General features: G+C 32.2%; 2 protein-coding genes across 2 annotated transcripts; one reads left to right on the forward strand and one right to left on the reverse strand.

Annotated features, from left to right (window-relative positions):
* The first annotated feature begins 9,766 nt into the window (after nt 1-9,766).
* LOC126972677 (suppressor APC domain-containing protein 2) lies at nt 9,767-20,273 on the forward strand. Its single transcript, XM_050819562.1, has 3 exons — nt 9,767-10,795; nt 17,472-17,687; nt 18,748-20,273. The coding sequence occupies exons 1-3, from the start codon at nt 9,920-9,922 to the stop codon at nt 18,871-18,873; spliced, it is 1,218 nt and encodes a 405-aa protein (XP_050675519.1). The 5' UTR covers nt 9,767-9,919; the 3' UTR covers nt 18,874-20,273.
* On the reverse strand, nt 19,966-21,093 carry LOC126972701 (28S ribosomal protein S18b, mitochondrial). Its single transcript, XM_050819600.1, has 2 exons — nt 20,525-21,093; nt 19,966-20,189 (listed from the first exon to the last, which is right to left on the reverse strand). The coding sequence occupies exons 1-2, from the start codon at nt 20,921-20,923 to the stop codon at nt 20,031-20,033; spliced, it is 558 nt and encodes a 185-aa protein (XP_050675557.1). The 5' UTR covers nt 20,924-21,093; the 3' UTR covers nt 19,966-20,030.
* Between the last annotated feature and the right edge of the window lie 343 nt (nt 21,094-21,436).

Below are 21,436 nucleotides of genomic sequence, written 5' to 3' on the forward strand. Positions count from 1 at the left end.
TTCTCGTATCACTTTTTGTATAGCATATCTTTCACATATCCCCAAAAGAAGAAATCTAATGGTATTAATTTAAGGTCCGGGGATCTGGCCGGCCATCTAATCGGTTCATTCGTACCAATCCAAGTGGGAAAACATTTATTTTACGTTGTTCCTTTCTTTTAAAATACTATGTTACTTAAGAAGAGTTATTAGTTTTTGGCCATACTTTCGGTTGGCATCATAAAAGTAGGGGTGTTTTTTTTATATTTAAGTCGGTTCGATTTCCAGACGAGGCAAGTAATTTTTAGAAAATTTTTGAATGCAGAAGGCGGGAGTAACTATGACTCTCTTAAGGTAGCCAGATGCCTCGTCATATTAGTGACGCGCATGAATGGATTAACGAGATTTCCGCTATCTACTATCTAGCGAAACCACAGCCAAGGGAACGGGCTTGGGAGAATCAGCGGGGAAAGAGAATTACTAAGTTTTAATAATAACATATAATATATGTAAACATAAGTTTCAATAACCTCATAAATTCCATTCCAAAAATAAATCTAAAAGAAAAAACGATCATAGGTATAATGTTTGATAATAACTCTCATAATATTAGAAATAAGGACCTAATTAAAAATATAGAAAAATTAATTAATATTTCCAATAACACAAAATCTAAAGCGATGATAATTTCCATACTCCTCGGATTTGACACAGCAGCTAAATAGAAAAATATTTAAATTAAATACAACTTTGTATAATGCGACATTCCACAACAATGAAAATTTAATTTTATTTGACACAAATAAATTCACTAATTATAAACTGAAAATAACAAATGGTAACCTATACCTACCATTTAGAGTTAAGCGACAGCTGGCTACTTTAGTAGCTTATAGTCTTAGTCAACAAACTACTTCCTCTGTAGTATTATTTAATAAAAAATTGTAAAATAATCGACATACAAGCCTCTATTGGGGAATGTATTAGTACTAATGTACAAAAATATAACAATGAAGATTTTTCTTCAATTAATTTAAATTAAGTTATTTGACAAGGGAGGACAACTCTTGCAATATCATACAAAATAGGCAACATTCACCAAATATAAATGTTACTGCTATAGATAATCATAATATAAAGTTCATAACTATTGTTCACCAGAATATACAAGGTATCTCAAGTAAGGAATTAGAAATTGAACTGTTTTTGAGCTGCTGTAATATAGATATATTATGTATTAAAGAACATTGGCTTGAGAGTCATCAGCTCCAGTTTAGTTTTAGAGAACATAAAGTAGTCAGTTCGTTTTGTAGAAGTAGGGCAATACATGGAGGTTCGCTAATTATTATTAATAATAGATTAAAATGTAAAAATAGAAGAGATATTGTTAATCTCTCTATAGAACAACTAATTGAGATTGTATAGAACTAGAGCAATTTATTATTGTAAGTGTATAACGCCCCCCCACTGCATCATATGAACAATTCCAACATAGAATGGAGGAGGTACTATCAAAATTTAGCAAAACTAGCAAGTCAATTATAGTGTGTGGAGATTTTAATATAAACTTGCTTGAACCTTAAGCCAATTGTACTAGCCTTAAAAATTTATTTCAAAGTTTTAATTTGTTCAATGTATTTTGGGAACCTACTAGAATCACTTCTACAACAGCAACCTGTTTAGATAATATATTTACAGATGTTACTATTACTAGTAAACTTATAATTAATAATCTTCAGTCCGACCATAGTGGGCAACTTATAAAAGTAAATACAAGATTGGACAATGTTAGACCAAAAAAGGTGACGATTATACCAGTTACGGGTAGCCGTCTTGAGAGGTTTAGAAATAATTTAGTAAAACGATACCCTTTTTTACACTGTGGTGAAACTGCTAATTTTCACTGTAACTTAGTCTTCAATTCCTTCTGTGAGGAATTTGACAGGATTTTTATTCCAGTAACGATGACAGTAAACAACAAACATAGTTTTAATGATTGGGCAACAATGGGTATCCACAAAAGTCGTAAACGCTTATATGACCTTTATTATGAGAAACATTACAATAATAGTGAAGAATTTAAAATATATATAAAAAAATACTCCAAGCTCTTTAAAGTAGTTTATCATGAAGCGAAAACACGTTTCATTGCAGATAAAATTAAAAACAGTAATAATAAAGTAAAAGCGACTTGGAGTGTAATCGAATTGCCGTAACACCTCTATCTGTTTAAATATTAATAATCGCATTATAAATTCGGAAATAGAAATTGCAAATGAATTTGATAAATACTTCTCCGAAATCCCGATTGTCACGACCAAAGACCTTAACTCTTCGCCAAAAGCATGCTGCTTTTATATATATATGCTTAAATTACACGTACCAGTATCTTCCACTGATTTGAAATTTAAGTATGTTACAGGTAGCGATATAATAAAAATCTTCAAATTAATTAACCTAAAAAATACAAAAGACCAATGGTGCCATTCGACAAATATTGTAAAATACATACTTGACATTATAGCACCTGAATTAGCAATAATAATTAATGAATGCATAGATGAGGGTGTGTTCCCTGACCTCATAAAATACAGCAAAGTTATACCTTTGTTTAAATCGGACAGTTCTTTTGACCCTGCTAATTTCAGACCTATTTCAGTGCTGCCTGTTTTTAGTAAAATTTTTGAAAAACTTTTGCTTCAACAGCTACAAATGCATTTTTGTAAATTAATGAACAAAAATCAGTTTGGTTTCGCTAGGGGCTTATCAACAATTAATGCGGGTACTAGACTCATTGAGCACATCTTTGACGTCTGGGAAGAGTCACAGGATGCATTGGGCATTTTTTGTGATTTGTCAAAAGCATTTGACTGCGTCCACCATGAAACTTTACTCCTAAAACTAAAGCATTATGGAGTGAAAAATAGAGCCCTAAATCTGTTAAAATCCTATTTAAGCGAAAGAGTTCAGATAGTCGATGTAAATGGCAAACGGTCTTCGGGTAAACCTGTGGAAATAGGTGTTCCACAGGGTTCTATTTTCGGTCCTTTCTTGTTTCTTATATATATTAACGTTCTACCGTTTGTGGTAGATGATAGCCATGAGATTGTATTGTTTGCTGATGATACTTCACTTATTTTTAAAGTGAAGCGACGTGCGGATATTGATGACGAGGTAAGCAATGCACTCTCAAAGATAGTGCGTTGGTTTGAGACGAATAATCTGCACTTAAACAGTAAAAAAACAAAGTGTTTACGGTTCATTACACCAACCACAGTGTAGGTACAAACCAACGTACTTATAAATGACCAGAGATTGGAACTTGTGGACACTACGGTCTTCTTGGGTATAACGTTAGATAAAAAGCTTCAGTGGGGTCCACATATTACCCATCTAGCAGATAGACTCAGCTCTGCGGCATATACAGTTAGAAAGATTAGAGAGTACACGAATGTTGCGACCACTAGATTAGTGTACTTTAGTTATTTTCACAGCATCATGACGTACGGTATATTACTATGGGGTCATGCTGCTGACATTGATATAGTGTTTGCACTGCAAAAGAGAGCTGTTCGTGCTATATATCAGCTTGATTATATACAGTCTCTCAAAGAAAAATTTAAAGATATAAATATTATGACTAAATAAATATCATTGTCAGTACATTTATGAAAATTGAATATATGTTCACAAAAATCGTCACCTTTTTGCTCTTAATAGTGATTTTCATTATTATAACACTAGAAATAAGGGATTCCTTGTAACTAATTCTAGTAGGCTTCATAAAATACATAATAGCTTTAAGGGTAAATGTATACACTTCTACAATAAATTCCAAGCCACTGTTCAGGCATTATCTATAAATAAATTTAAATATTTTATAAAAAAATGGCTCTGTCGTAAATCCTATTACTCCACTGCTGAATATCTAAATGATCGGACAGCCTGGGACTAGATTGTGATTATTATATAGCGATAGAAATGACTGTACAATATTGTATATTTTTATTGAAAAGAGCGCAAAAAAAAGAATGCTGGGAGAGTTTCTTGCGCCGCTTCTTCTCTCTCAGAGCGCCATTTGTTTCCGAAGCGGTAGTAGTATCTAGTTGTATAAGAAATGACATCAAACAGAATTCTAAAGGAATCAATTTTGAGAAAATAAATGCCTTTTATGCCTTTAACATAAAGTCTTCCTTCAGTAAAATAGCCTATCTTCGTTATTTAAGGTACTTTCCCTCCATGTCCCATAACTTTGGGACATGAAGGGAAAGTATATATAGGATATACAGGATATATTGATTTCCAGGAAAAAGGAAACGAAGACTTATGTCGGAGGCTTATTACAGTATTGAAGATTACGTAAACGATATTACAATATGGAATTGAATAGTATTATAGTTGTTTTTTTATGGATTTTATGGTTCAGCCTTGTATTGTTTTTCTGGATTGCATTATTTTAAAAATATATATCTAAGTATATGTTTAAACTTTTGTAAGTAAGTAAGTATATCTTAATTTAGAACAAATACAGGTAAACTTTTACAAAATATAATAACAAATAACATGAAAAACTTATCTAAATAATTACGAATATAATATAGGTACATGCCTAATCTACGTAAAACTAACATCCACTAAAAACCAAAGAAAAAACTAAAGTAAGGCTTATTCTATATCAACATAATGAGCTGGTGTTTGCAGTGTTTTGTCCCAATAAAGTTTGCTACTCAGCATATTAGTTGGGTATAACCCAACACTGATTTTCAGTAACTACCTTCAAGAAGGCGGCCGTCGTGATTACAGCCACAAGTGCTTCGATTATTAAATACAATAATTATATAATAGTAAATGATAGTACTCAAAACATAAGGTAAAAAGGAATATTGTTATACATATAATAGGCTACCGGGTTTTTGTTACCAAACTCCTCCGAAAATGCTGCACCAATTTGTATGAAATTTTTTGTGCATATCGGGTTTTTTTTACTATTTTATATGCCAAAATAAAGTTTGCAGGGTCATTTGATGTACATATACAAAATAAATAAATAATTAAAATTTATTGAAGTAGGCGTTACTTTGCGGAAATCCATAATTATACAAATGATTTGAGTTTTCTTTAGTGCTAATTCCGCCAGTCTCGTGCCAGATTTTGGCGAGACAATACGTCCTGAAGATGCCTCGTGTAGAGGCGAAACACGTATCGAATTGTTTAAAGAAAAATATTGGCGGAATTAACACTAAAGAAAACTCAAATCATTTGTATAAATAAATAATTATATATATCTAATATATAAAATTCTCGTGTCATGGTGTTACACATTGAACTCCTCCGAAACGGCTTGACCGATTCTCATGAAATTTTGAGTGCATATTGGGTAGGTCTCCATCATCCCCCTTAATGTTAAGGGTCCACACGAAATGTTTTTGACATTTTTTTTAAATTTGTTTGATTATGAGTCAGCATTAAAAAATACATACAACTTCAAATTTCACCCATCTACGATCAACAGTTACTTTTGTATCGTGATTTTAATATCGGCAATACAACGTTTGCTGGGTCAGCTAGCTATATATATATATATGTACACTTACACATTACGGCTACATATATATATATGTAGCCGTAATCAAAGTGACTACGCAACAGGGCACTGTATATGAGTTTCTGAGTGTATGGATATATAATATATATATATGTATATATATTTATATTTTCCTACTGGAAACCTTGTAAATCTGCCCTGTGTTCCCTCGACAATGTAATTATAATCGAAATGCCTTCAGATAATATATGGCGCTATGAAAGTGTGTTTAAAGAATTGTTTTTACCTACATACACAGAAATGTTAATTTAACACATATTGGACAGTAAATTTTTATCAAAGTCACTATCCGTGGCACAAACGCCCGTGGCAGATCTATTAATAGCGTTCGATTATAATACTAATACTATAATTGAAAGTGTGGAATAAAATTATTAAGGTGGTCGATTTTTTTTGGACGCGCCTAGTGGAAATCGGAATCGCAATGAATATATTACAAACTGTAATTAATATATTCTTGATAATGTAATGTAGGTATGTTCTTAGGCACATTAGCGAATTTTCTAGAAACTGCTATAATCATAATGCTTACACCAGGAAGTAGGAACAAACTTTAACTTGTTATGCCTACTACTCGGTTAAGTCGAGTAAGTATGTCTTTTGTTGGATGATGTACTTATATTATTCTTTTACCTACACCATGACCCCAGATAATGTATAGAACAAAGGTGTTACGAAATTCGAAATACTTAGTCTAGCTATGAATACTGTTAGAATTAAATTTACATTTGAATTTGGAATCTGTCATTTTTTTATGATTGTTCATTGAGTTTTCTCATTTTGGCACCAATACATTGTACAATATTTTCAGCCTAGCGATACTCTCTAAAAAAGAGTGATTCCCTCGATTGTTCGCAACGTGCAGTCACATTGACAGATTGACAGATGACGGCTATAATCTTGTAAAAGACGGCGGTAGCCGAAATCCACTACGTTATAAGCAACTTTTCGCTTTCAAACTTAGCCGGATTATCCTTCGTCACCAACCGGAATACTGTAATTACTACTAATTCAAAATTATGTCTAATGACTACATGTTTCATACTAAACAAAATTTCAATTTTTACTTAGGGAGTCCCGCCTCTTATTACGTAGTATTTACATCCTCTTTTAATATTTTTTCAAATATGAAAATGGAACGGGGTGATAAAGAGAACCAAATCGCTGTGATTGCATTACACCAAGTAAGTATGGAGCCCATTGTAATTTTTAAAACTCTCCATACGGTTTTAGTAAAATGTTTGTGTAGCGGGCTATTAATTAGTACCTACAATGAGACCTGAAAACAATTTTTTATTGCATTTTATAATGTTTTCAGAATTTTACAACATAATTTACAGTCGCAATGATTGTTAATGTTCTATAATATTAAAAGTTATTTATCAATAGGCTATTTGAGAATTGTAAAACACATGTGAAGCTGAGTATTACTATACTTTACTTGTTATTACTCCAGCCCTTATTGCCTTCGTTTCTTTTAAATAAGTAAGTAGGTAAATCATGTTTGCCTTCGAAATTCAATACGTCTTCGTTAATTCCTAATTCTTTCATGGATTCCATCTTGTAGACTACCTAATGCTTTAGCGTCAAAAACCCAACCTTCGAGTGCAATGCTTATGTTCTCTGGTATAATTGAAATCTCGAGCGATTGCCAATTCTGCGTTCATCTGGAGGGCAAAGCCAAATTGGCTTCGAAGAAGCTGGGCATCAAAAATAGAGCATAGCAATATTTCAAACAGGCCCATATTCTAGCACTCTACAAAGCGTAGATCTGGCCACATACGGAGTATTGCTATCATCTCTGGTCTGGCACACCCGTATCAGCTCGATCCATTTGAACTCGTGCAATGCAGAGCAGCTTAATTGTCGGGGAACCAGTGCTTTTTGAACGGCTGGATCACTTACGTCGGTTCATTGTGTGTCTTCTACCGCATTTATCATGCGAAGTGTTCGGAAGAGCTGTTTCAAATTATTCCTGCCACCGAATTCCACCTTGGCACGACACGCCAAGTCACAAGTTAGGATATCATCCCCACAATCTAGATGTGTGGCGGTTCTCCACAGTGCGGTTTTCAAGGACTTTTCTTCCATGCTAGCACACAGCCTTGGGCACTCCAGCATTCAGGCTTCGGGTTCGAGCAAAAACTGTGGACAACGACCTGTATGCGGAAGCCCAGGACCCAGTGAGGAAACTGGAGGTCCACTTGCATAAGCTCTCGGGAAGCCCAAATGATGGAAGTTTTGAGAGGAGCGCCTTGTGCCATACACGATCAAAGGTTTCCTATATATTCCTCCTTGCTTTCTATAGCCACCGCCTATCTATGTGTTAGTTATACCAGACTGACCATGTCGAAAGCCGTACTGTCGGTCGTTGATCAACTGGTGACCTTCTAGGTAGGTATATCAAAAGCTGGCGGTTAATTATGCTCTAAATGATTTTGGAGAGCAGGGAGGTAATAGCAATAGGCTGCTTGCCGGATCCGAAGCGAGATTTAGCATTCCAAAAACCAATAACATCTATGGTACAATAATGCTAAGTAATATTATAATACCTAATATTTTAAACGATTTGCCAGATAATCTACAAAATTTATATAAAACTAGCTGACCCGACAGACGTTGTTCTGTATATAATAAATAAAATAATGTTTTTATATGAATTTGTCAATAATATATCATAACATCAAAAATTACTTCGAAAAATATGCACCCTGCTGTCGTAATGAAATTGGTTCACAGCAGAACTGTCAAACCGTGCGTGAATAAATTCTCTAATAGAAATTATGACACCAAAGGAGAAAAAATATGTTGTTTTTATTTAATTTAGCGGCATTTTCCTATTTATTCACCTTTTAAACCTTCTCTGGACTTCCACAAATAATTCAAGACCAAAATTTGCCAAATCGGTCCAGCCGTTCTCGAGTTTTAGCGAGACTAACGAACAGCAATTCATTTTTATATATATAGATGAATAGAAAATATACAGGCGTACTAAAAAAACATTTTTAGAACAACAGCCATATTTATGTGAAGATCAATGTAAATATTAATATACCATTATTTAATTATTGTAAGTAATTATAGTAATATAATGCTGAAAAGGCGAGCGACAACTTACCCAGATAAATCCTTTAGGGGTTTTCGTGGTATTTAGATATATAAATTTTATTGTACGCTTTGTTTTGAACAATAAATGAAAAAAAAACGGTGTCCTTTTTTTGGAACTGATGATTTTTGATTAAGAGTGCCGGAATAAACTCGTTAGCACCGGCGTCACTCAGGTCCTTCAGCTTAGCAAATACCTAAGCTATCCAATGATATATAACACTCTTAGATAGGTTCGAATCCCGGTATCCGAGTCATGGATGTTTAAATGTATTTATGTATGTTTAAGTAAGTATATTGTATTAAATATATCGTTGTCTTGCAACCCATAACACAGGCTATCTACGAGTATGCTTATTTTGGGGCAAGATAATTTGTGTAAAAAGTGGGTCAATATTATTATTATTATTACTATTGAAATTTAACACTTTTAGCACATCTATGAAAACAATGAAGCGAAACAAATACGTACCTAAACACAATTAACATCGTAGGTATTTGTTTCGCTCCATTAATTTTTATTGGCGGACTCAGCACTGCTACCAGCGAGTTCATATCTGGACCTTATTGCTTTTTTTGACCTTGAACTACTTATCTATTTATTACTATACATATATAATACATATAAAATATCTTAGATATCTACAATACGAAGTTCCTTTTTATTACGTTCGCAAATCTCGTTTTTGCTCTTGCGCGCAATTTTATCGTAGGTACCTATTTATAACATATATTATATTATGCATAAAATGAAATGTAATAGAATAATTATTTATTCCAAGCTTAACGCGCAAGTTGAAATGAGAGAAAAATTTTACTTCAAAGAAAAAAAAATTGTTTGGTAGACCAAAACTAGAGTTGCGTATATTATAAAGTTGGTAAGTATTTTGTACATGCCTCATTGGATGACAATCTAATCAATCTGATGAAAGACAGACTTGCCGTTTATTTAAAATCATAACATAAAAGCACCTTGTTGACTATTCTATCAATTACTCGTTCTTGACCGAATGTAGTTGAACCGGTTTTTGTATCATACCTACTCACACTCGATCTCGCTTAGTCTGCAAAATCACGCCTACGAGTCAGTTTACTCGCACTCGATTATTTTAAACGTGTCTTTCATTTTAAATATACATATTGTAAGCTTGTTAATAAAGTTGATAGTGTCAGTGTTTTTGTATAGTTATTTAAGGTATTAAAGTATAGTACGGAATCATTTGATTGAAAATGGAATCACTACCCAAACAGTTTGTTTTAGCAATGCGAACTCTCTTCAATATAATGGATGATAAACAAACCGGCTACATTAAACTAACAGACATTGAAAATCGCTGGCGCGACGATCGTACAAAAGGCTTGCCTGCTGGTGTCATTGAGAGCCTTCAGAAGGTTGCTCATGATGGATTCTTAACATTCGATAGTTTTTGTACAGGGTTGAAAATATGTCTCTTGCGTAATCAAGTTCAAGGAGTATCTAATGATATTTTAATCAGTAATGATATTGGTGATTCCAGTTACAATAATAAAATAATATCCCAGCCTTTGCCGGAGGACACAAGAGCTAAACAAAAAACCGAAAGAAACTGGACGAATATTAAAAACACAAGAAATGGCACCCAAATTAGGACAAGCAGTATGCCCCACTTATCCGATAACCTGTTAGTGCATGAGTCAGGTAATAGTGCTGATGATATATTACATCGCACGTACGGGCCGCCAAAGCCGCCCAGGTTGGAAAAAAACATAAATGAAGGCAAAGAAAAACTCAAGAGTGAATCCCATAAAAGTGACATGAACATAGATATGGAAGATATTTCGAGGTCAATCGTTGATGTTCAAGGAAGAAGTTCAGGGGACGGGCGTTCTGCTACTGTCTCTCAATCAGTTGTTTGTCGCACTTCTAGAAGGCGCGAACCTCGGCGACACACCCTACACAATGGCATAGACTACAATCTTTTAAAAAGAATGAAACAAATTGAACAAGAAAAAGATATTTTACTTCAAGGACTCACAGCTGTTGAGGAAGCTCGCGAGTGGTACTTGAAGCAATTGGCTGAAGTTCAGGATAAAATGCGTTATGCAGGACGTATGGGTGCTTATGTGGTAGGTAATAAATAAGTAATGAGTAGATAATTAATAAATTCACAGTTGAAACAAATTTTAAATTTTTGAATATTTTATAAAGGAAATTATTCTACACAAAAGTGTTTTGGTACAAAGTAACAATAAGCAATAAGTTTAAGAAAATAGACGTACATTATTACATTTATTTGGTCCGCTAGTAGCAAAACACGCTAGTAGAACATTACATCCATCTATGCAAAATCATCTTGGCAAAACCGCGAATATCCTTATTCCTTTGATAAAGCATAGTTTACAAAAGGAAAGGATTTAGAATGTTTTTTAATATAACTACGCGTTAATTGGTATTATTACGTGTGTATTCAGACCAAATCATGTTAAGTAATTAATGTTCCTTAGGTAACACGTATTTGATAAAAGTAAATTAATAAAATACGCTTCAAAAATAGTTTTTTTTTTAATATGGAGAGTTCGTTTTACAGCGATAATATAGGTATAAAGTCCACTGGTTTAATAAAAGTTTAAAAATTCTCAGTGGATTTTATATATCGGTAAAGAGTCATAAAAGACATTTATTTTCTCTAAATTGATTCCTTTAGAATTCTTTTTGGTGTCATTTCTAATATACTAGATACTACTTCCGCTTGGGAAACAAATAGCGCTCTGAGAGAGAAGAAGCGACCCAAGAAACTCTCCCAGAATTATTTTATTGCGCTCTTTTTAATAAAAATATACAACATTGTACTGTCATTGCTATTGCTATAAAATAATCATAATCTTGTCCCAGGCTGTCGGATCACTTAGATATTCATCTGTGGAGTAGTAGGATTTACGACAGAGCCATTTTTTCACAATAATACACTTAAATTTATTTATAGATAATGCCTGAACAGTGGCTGGGACTATTATAAAAGTGTATACATTTACCCTTAATGCTATTATGTATCTTATGAAGCCTACTAGAATTAGTTACCAGCAATCGCTTTTCGCAATTTCTACTGTTATAATAATGAAAATCACTAGAGCAAAAACGTGACGATTTTTGCGAACGTATATTAAATTTTCATAAATGTAATGACGATGAACAGTCATAATATTTATTTCTTTAAATTTTTCCTTGAGAGACTGTCTATAACCAAGCCATATACATATATAGCACGAACAGCTTTCTTTTGCAGAGCAAACACTAGGTACATCAATGTCAGCAGCATGACCCCATAGTAAAATGCGCCCCATAAACACAGATCGCGTTGTACGTCGGAAATTTGTTAAATCTACCATTTTAAAAATGACTTATTTTTGTGCAAGAGGAGCAGCGAGAGGAGAGTGCTTTCAATCAATAAAAATCAATGGCTCCTGATTGATTTTTTATAAGATTTTATATACCAAATACGCAGTACATGTTTGCTCGTCTGTAAACGTAGGTAGTTATTTTGATTCTACACATCGTAATAGCTGAGGTATGATGATTGTTAGGTTATGACAAGTTTTAGGCAACATGCGTCTGTTTTTTTGGGTAAATGCGTCTGTGTAAAGCATTAAACCCCGATATCACGGGTGCTCAACCTTTTTTAAAAGTCAATACTTGTATAGTTTTTATTTGTTTTATACGTTTCCGTAAGAAACGTTTTGCAGTGCAGATGTAGTAGTCATCGTTTTTTCAAATACTTCACCATATTATTATTTCCATTTCAGATACATGTTATACGAGTATATAAGTTTAAAATAAACGATTATAATGGTGATATTAACCTATATGGATATAGATATTTTTTTTTATAAACTATGGTTTCAAGAAAACGTAAATCATTGACTTGGGACTTTTCATAAAACCCACTTCGTTCAATCCAGCAAATATTTTGAATATGGTAAAACCAAAAACGAGGAAACATTTAGTCCTCGTCATTTTATTTTAACTGTGAATATGGGTTGCGAAGGTTGTATTAAGAAGCTTAATTTTACGGTGTCAATATTGTGATAGGTACTTTTTATTGAAAGACTTGACACTTAATGTGTTCATTTAGGTCATTAAGTAAAAATACTTTATAGGGTAAGCTTGTATGGTTGTTTTAATTAAATATTAAAATTAGATTGTATAAAAATGCTATATTTTTGATAAACATTCTTATTCAATGATATACTGCTTGCTTAAGCTTCATTTTTAATATGAGTATATATTATTCTTTATTTTACATACCTTCGAAAATATTGAGAGCACCTGGATTGATCGTTGGGTAAATGCGTAATAGAGAAATGCAACGCATTTTCCACATGTGAATTGAAATGCCTCTAGTAGACTAATTTTTGCTTTACTTTTTTAACTTTAACGTGTATGTGAAGTCTGAATTTAAAAAAGAACTACTAATGATCGTTTCAACCTCAAAAACTATCTGGTTTGAGAGTTATTCATAGTAGACGCATTTACCCAAAATGGAGTAAATGCGTCAAAAATCTACATTCTTAAAAAATCCTTAATAACTTTTTTATGCAATACCCTTGAAGGTGACTACCTAATAAATCTTGAACATGATTCGTTAGAAAACAGTGGTTTGATGAGATTTTTAAAAATGGCATAAGATTTTAATTTTTAAGTTAAAAAAATGTGACGCATTTCCCTCAGTTGACCTTAGTGTATAGGTTTGTATTGGTAAGTAGGTACGTTATTAAAACATTCTAGGTAGGTAGGTAGTCAAAAAACATAATATAATCGTAGTCTGAGTTTGGTTTTTTATATAGAGTTCTATTTTATTTTTAGATAGACTAGCTGACCCGGCAAACGTTGTTTTGCCATATAAATTATTTTTAGAGTTAGACCGTTTCTTGGACATTGCAAAATTACTTTATTTTTCTAAAATAAACGTAGCCTAAGTTACTCCTTATTACATCAGCTACCTGCAAATAAAAGTCCCGTCAAAAGTGGTCCAGCCATTTCAGAGATTAGCCGGAACAGACAGACAGACAGACAAAAATATAAAAAAAATAATTTTGGTGTATGATATACTCATATACATATAGTAAAAACGGTTATTTCAATATTACCAACAGACACTCCAATTTTATTTATATGTATAGATATTAGTACCTACCAACTAGGGATATTTTTTCTATACTAAAGTACTTGAGGAAATTAGAAATAAACATTCTTTCAAATTGTACGATAGAGTTAATCCTGAAATATCGTGTTTATCAATAATCATTACGATAGTTTAAAACTCTATCTTAGTTAATAATAACTAGGTATATCGAAACGGAACCAACGAAAGCATTTATTTCACAGTTATATATGTACCTACCTAGCGTTGCCTCTGTAGTTGGTGTGGCTTTAAGTGCAGGATGTGCGATCTGGTTTCAATTTGTCATTCTCCCAATGAACTAAAATCAAACCGGTTGATGTCTCATCGCTTATAATTTACAATAAAAAAGCAAAACCCCCTAAATTGCAAATAATTAGCAAATTGACAATAAACAAATAATAATTTTCGACTCATTTTCCAAAAAAAAAAAAAATACTGACGTCAAACAATCAATGTAGGTAACTAAAAAATAAAAAATATAATAAACTGCCGATAGCGATCTTAATGATATTTTCTATTTGTAATTAATTAATTTTATTAGATTATTTAAGTTTTATTTTATTATTTTTTATAAAGCGTTATTAATTATTAATTCATATTATTATTAATACAATATTATTTTTTAATAATTAAAATTTTAAAATTGTAAAAAATAAACATTTTGTAGAACACTATCAAAATATGTATTTATGTTAGAAAATGTGATATTATTATGAATAAAGAAAAATATAATATTGTAAATTTTACAACATTTTTAAATTGTTGAAGTTAAACTATTTATATATTATGACTGTCATACATACATACCTACCTACCTAGGTATATTATTGTAGCAATACAAATAATATACAAAATTAGATATGTCAATACGAAATAGGAAGGGAGGTTATTATATTGGTCTCAGGTAGTAATGACCACACCACCGACTGAAAAAATGTTGTAGACAATAGATAGGTACATAAATTTAATTTTTGTTAGGTAGTTGTTCTTAGGTATCGCAAGCGTGATTGAAATCGGCACTTTTAATTTAACACGATTACAATCTTAAAATAAAAAAATTCTATTCGAAATTTTACCACCTTCCTAAAAAAACTATGTACGTTTTTGAAAGTTTTTGTCACTGCTTGTTCTACGAACGACAACTCAAATTCAGATATGGGCTTGACAACGTTCAGCCTTCAGCCCTTATAAAGTCTGGAATGTTCCATGCCAAGCACCCAAGCTAGTGAGTTGTGACAAGGTACAGACTCTTGCTGGAAAGTCAAAGGTATTTTTTTTTAAATCGTATTGCTAAGAAGTTAAAAAAAAAAGTTAAAGGCAATCTCTTGATATACTTTGGCTATAGTTTTTACACCTTTTTCACAAAAATGAAGCTGTGTGAATCTTTGATAACACACCCCCTCCAAACCATGACTGACGCAGGATGAAGATCACGTTGCACTTTTCCGACCACTTGTAAAGGTTCTTTCAAAGTTTAATATTTTTATTCAAAATAGGATTTCTTAATCACCTATTGATCGTCAAAAACTACTCACCCTCATTTGAAAAGGACTCATACCTGAGAAGAATGGACGTACTGAACTCAAGCAGCTTATTTTTTTTTTGGTAGTGAAGACTTACCTACTAACTAAATTTAACCGAAGTTTGAATTTTAGTAGTGGGCAACATAAATTCTCTCGATATTATTTCTTCTTTATAATATATTATTATATTATATTATATTTTTCTTCAAATTCTGGCTTTAAACAGCTTGTGTGAGGATGTGTGGGTATGTAAAGAATATCTATTGATACAGTACGATATAGGAACATAATATGATTAATAACTACCTATAGACCAAACCTTTGAAAATTATAAAAAGTGAAAAAAAAATAGTAGGATGAAAGCCATTGGAAACGGAAGAGAATATATAACAAAAATGATAGGAAAAATAAATTACGGGCGATCTGAAGTCGGGAAGTGGAAGGTTTAATGGTAAGTCTCGATTTCCGGCGCAGCTACAAGTCGTATGGAAAAAAGATATCAGATAACCTCAAAACTTACCTATGTGAAAAATTCAAATAATCAAGGTTTTGGTTTTATATTTTTATCTTTTACAAAAAACAAATTTTGTCAACGTTATTTAAAAGTTACCTTTTCTTATCCCAAATACACTTTTGATTTTAAATATTATAAAAATATATATAAAAAAGAACCCTGTTTTACAATCAAAAAGTCTCGTCTAAAAATCAGCTTTTTCAAAAAAATCTTCCGTTGAAGTCTCTGCTTTTTGATGGTGTGAAAAAAATATAAGTACATAAAAAAAAGGCTTTTATGTTCTCAAAATTGATTCCTTTAGAATTCGTTTTGATGTCATTTCTAATAACTAATAGATACTACTAGCGCTTCGGAAACAAATGGCGCTCTGAGAGAGAAGAAACGGCGCAAGAAACTCTCCCAGCATTCTTTTTTTGCGCTCTTTTCAATAAAAATATACAATATTGTACAGTCATTTCTATCTTTTAGATATTGACGACAAAGCTATTTTTTTATAAAACATTTAAATTTATTTATAGATAATGCCTGAACAGTGTTCAAATTAGAAACTTAGAATTAGAAACAAGCAATCCCTTATTTCTAGTGTTATAATAATGAAAATCACTATTAAGAGCAAAAAGGTGACGATTTTTGTGAACGTATATTAAATTTTCATAAATGTACTGACAATGATATTTATTTAGTCATAATATTTATATCTTTAAATTTTTCTTTGAGAGACTGTCTATAATCAAGCTGATATATAGCACGAACAGCTCTCTTTTGCAGTGCAAACACTATATCAATGTCAGCAGCATGACCCCATAGTAATATACCGTACGTCATGATGCTGTGAAAATAACTAAAGTACACTAATCTAGTGGTCGCAACATTCGTGTACTCTCTAATCTTTCTAACTGTATATGCCGCAGAGCTGAGTCTATCTGCTAGATGGGTAATATGTGGACCCCACTGAAGCTTTTTATCTAACGTGATACCCAAGAAGACCGTAGTGTCCACAAGTTCCAATCTCTGGTCATTTATAAGTACGTTGGTTTGTACCTCCGCTGTGTTTGGTGTAATGAACCGTAAACACTTTGTTTTTTTACTGTTTAAGTGCAGATTATTCGTCTCAAACCAACGCACTATCTTTGAGAGTGCATTGTTTACCTCGTCATCAATCGTCTGCACGTCGCTTCACTTTAAAAATAAGTGAAGTATCATCAGCAAACAATACATTACTTACTGTGGTAAATGTTCGAAAAATTTTTAGCCCTGCGATAGGTATTTCATAGAGAATTCATACATGCTATTTCGTAGCAGCAAAAATATGGACTACCTACAATTAATCAAATCTATTTATAAATAAAAAAAGGATAATTTAATACTGAATCATTATCCTTTTTACATACAATAGTCTACAAAAGTAGGCCTGCAGTCAATCTAAAAATACATCTTAGCATAGTGTAGGTAGGTAGGTACCTAGAAGGTACATAACCATCGCGTCCCAAAAAGAATTTATCAGCGACTTCTTTTAAATAATTACAACAGCTGTGTGCAACCAGTAATTAATAAGTTAACTATTTAATATTAAAATTTTGTTTTAGGAGCCATGGAATGAAGCACATCAAGAGAGATTAGAGTTGCTCAGAGCCCGGATATTAGAACTCAATCGACAATTAGGTGCTCTAGCTACCGGATGGCGCCACGGACATTTGTCTCTGCACATGAACTTGGCTTTACCGGCAACTCTGTATAATACTACATCTAGTACCCCAAGTAATACAACAGTACTAAGATCTCAAAATCGAATACTGGTAGAGGTGAGCTTTTTCTCAAATATTGTTTATAAAGGATAAAACATAACGTGTAATTTATAGGCATGAGGCGCAGCTGAGGGCCTCAATACACCTGTGAAATTCAACATTGGAAACATGTGGAACACATTCTCCTGAATTCAACATAGTTCTTTGTACTACACCTATGAGGAGAATAAAAACGTATTACAAATAAATTGAGCTATATTAAATAAAATTAATGCAGAAAGCTATCAGATAGCATCAAGACTTTTTGGCAACCCATAAAATTGTTTTAAAGGATGTCACATAGTTTGGACAAGTTTTGCATATTAATGTAACAGATGAGTTTTGTTTTGCGTGAAATGAATCATTAGGCGACCTGCCCGTTCAACCCACATATTTATGTCTCCCGACTATTATATGTGAATATTATTCAAATATTTTCTGGATTAAACTAGGTACTGTCAAATGAGTAATCCTCCAATAAAAAAGCACCAATTCCAGTGTCTGTTAATCTGCCCAATGCAAAATAAATGATCTCTATTTAAAAGAAGTACTTATTCAGAATCGATCAAAATATCTCAGTACACCTATACCAGGGTTTAATTGCAAAAATGGTACCCCATACCATACGATCCCCAAAATTCTTTCATTATTATTATTATCCTGTACAATGTGGTTTTCAAGGAACTTTTTTCCACATACAACCAAGCTGTGGAATGAGCTTCCTTGTTAGGTGTTTCCAGCCTCCAGGACGATAAGACATGGGTCCACCTTCAAAAAATGTGTGTACATCCTTCTTCAAAAGACCAGCAACACTCATGTGATTCCTCTGGTATTTCAAGATAATGTGGACAGCAGTGATCACCACATGTTTTTTAATCTCACAATAATTACATTTGCACAAACTAATTCATAGCTTAAATTATAAAATGAGTGTTTTATTTCGTGAATGTATCATGTAATAAGTACCTATGTAGTAGATAAAAATATGTATCATATTACAGAAACAGCAAATGAAGTGTAACTTTTTGCATAATATGAATTGCTTGTATACAGTACTTTACCTTTCAATTATTTTCAGGAAGTAAACAAGAAAAATGAAAGAATATCAATCCTTGAAAGAGAAAAATCTTCATTAATCAGAGAATTATTGCTCCAAAGAAATAGATGTAAAACAACAGAAAACTTTAGCTTGCAGGGTTTATAATTTGGACAACGGGGACCTAAACCTTGTGATTGGAGTTAATAAGACATATAGCATAATATAATATGCAAATTAAGCTATTAAAATATTATATAGGTTGAAGTGAAAGTTGAAAATATACTAATCACATTTTAGAAAAAAATATTTTGTTTTATGAAAGATATTATTATATATATTAACAAACTTATATGTATATTGGCCTGACCTAGTCCTTCCAGTGCCAAAACTATGTTTAGGATTACTAGAAAGTGTTACATGTTACCACATAATTTGAGAGGATCTTTTTGACCAGCATAGCTACGTGGAATCAATCATCTCTAACCAATTCAAGACCTTCAAGAGTACATACTCTTGAATCTTTTAGTGCATACTTCCACCTTAAATTAAGGCAACACTTTTCTTGACCTTTGGTGTTGCAATGTCCATAGGTAGTTGATTTTTACTTATGTTGCCTCTTGCTCATATAACCTCCCATACATAAAAAAGTGTGGTTGACAGGTTGACTAATTGTAAAGACAAAGTTTTGTTGTGCTTGTGTTTTATTTTAAGGGGTGTATAATCACTTGTAGTTTACCATAATTATGATTTTAAAATGCTGTTGTTTCACATATGACCATATATTATTTACACCACTGAAAGTTAAATTAAGGATTAATTTGAATAATTAATCCCAGAAGAAAGGTATATCACTTTAAAGTTAAAATCAAATAAACTTTATTCAATTAGGCATAAACTAAGCACTTTTGAATAATTACTACAAATATTTCTTTTAAATTACTGAATTTACTATATGTTTGTAAAAAGTTGAGCTCATGAGAAGAACATACAAGATACTCAATGGCTTGTCTTTTTAATCAAATAGAGTATTTTACAATGGCTGTAATATATATACATACCCAATCAGTTTATAAGGTGCTACATCCAATATGAGTTGTGTTTAAATAAAATAAATTATTTCAGTCCATATTCATTTAGATATAGTATAGATAAAACATTGTTAAGGTATCAAATTATGAATTTGTAATGCACCTTTATACTAAAATATATCCATCTAAAAGTTTATTGTTATCAAAAAATTATAATAAACACACTGAATGTAATTAAACTTTTATTTAATTCTATCTATGTAAGCACCTAAGATTACAGTTTGTATTAAATTTTCATTGCTTATTAACTGTTGTGTTGGTATATAATGAATAATCATATTCTCTGAATGGAACATCATAAGTCAAATATCCTTGATCCCATGCTTGTTCAATAGCTACCAACAATTCCTTTTGTTTTTTTCTGCAAAGCCCTGTCTTAAATGCGTCCAAAACCTACAAAAATATAATGATTTATTAGAAGCTTGACTTGAATGTTTTTATGTCACTGGCATTGATAATAAAAATACCTTCAATCAATTATGATTCTCTTTCACCATCAACTTTCATAAGAGCAAGATAATATATTATACAAATTAAGTTAATAAGGTCAGTCTACAAAAACTTCTAATGTTGTGGACAAATATTGTACATACTCTCAATAGTATCACACTATATAATATAATCACTTGTTAAGGAAAAGGAGGACAAACAAGTGTATGGGTAACCTGGTGTAAAGTGATCACCACTGCCCACATTCTCTTTAAGTTTTAGCATTTGTAGGTACTTACTTGTCCAGTGTATTGTGATACGAATTGTTCAAGCAATTTTGTGTTTCTAGGGTCTAATACTAGATACTCATCCCTGCAAATGGGACAGGGATTACCCGTGGAGATCATGCCATTTCGGACACAAGATTTTCTAGTTTTCCTGGGAGCAAATCCCCCTTTGTGATTACGGCGATATAAGATCCACACTGGTTTGTCGCTATATGTTTCATTGTACGCTTTACTTTGCAGATACTTCATGCTTGTTTCTATTGGTATAACCTTAGTCCTATCTTTAGTTGGGTCGACTTCTTTTTTATTTTCATCATTAGCCTCATCTGAATAAAATCTAAACGAACATAACCTCCCATCCGAAACTATTATTTTGGTGATAATGGATTTTAGGTTTCTAGACAAAGACATAATTATAGTGCAGTTCTAGTCAACAACACAAACGTAGTTTAAGCACTCAAAGTAATGTGTACACGAGGAGACCGAATATATTTTTGTAAAAATATATTTAAATAAACATTGTATTATTTTTATGTTGTAGTGTTAGAAATTTAGAATCACAGAAATCAGAATATTTTCTAATAATAAATAGACTATAGAGCAGCCTATAGAGTTGAAATGTGTTCTGTGGTTGAAATAGAGTGAAGACTGAAGAGTGTCTTAGAGTCGTAGATAGAGTATAAAGGTTAAAGTCGAGACTCGAGAAAAATTCTTAAGTATTACCTTCGTCTTATTCATTATAGTTGCTAAGTTATATGTAACTGATACGATTTATGTTTCTCCAGACACTGCTTCCACCAATTCTTTATTTTTTGCACGATATCTTCTATTTTTTACTGTATTGTTTCTTCTTTATTGCAGGTATGATGCATTTTCGTTGCAAACAAAGAACTATTTAATCATAATATTGTGAAAATTATAATA

The sequence above is a fragment of the Leptidea sinapis genome, chromosome 27 (genome assembly GCF_905404315.1).
Source record: "Leptidea sinapis chromosome 27, ilLepSina1.1, whole genome shotgun sequence".
Lineage (NCBI taxonomy): Eukaryota > Metazoa > Arthropoda > Insecta > Lepidoptera > Pieridae > Leptidea > Leptidea sinapis.

Coding starts and splice junctions, on each gene's coding strand:
- LOC126972677 (XM_050819562.1), top strand. CDS start 9,920: ATGGAATCACTACCCAAACAGTTTGTTTTAGCAATGCGAACTCTCTTC. Junction 10,796..17,471: donor GACGTATGGGTGCTTATGTG/GTAGGTAATAAA, acceptor ATTTTGTTTTAG/GAGCCATGGAATGAAGCACA. Junction 17,688..18,747: donor AAAATCGAATACTGGTAGAG/GTGAGCTTTTTC, acceptor AATTATTTTCAG/GAAGTAAACAAGAAAAATGA.
- LOC126972701 (XM_050819600.1), bottom strand. CDS start 20,923: ATGTCTTTGTCTAGAAACCTAAAATCCATTATCACCAAAATAATAGTT. Junction 20,190..20,524: donor TATCACAATACACTGGACAA/GTAAGTACCTAC, acceptor ATATTTTTGTAG/GTTTTGGACGCATTTAAGAC.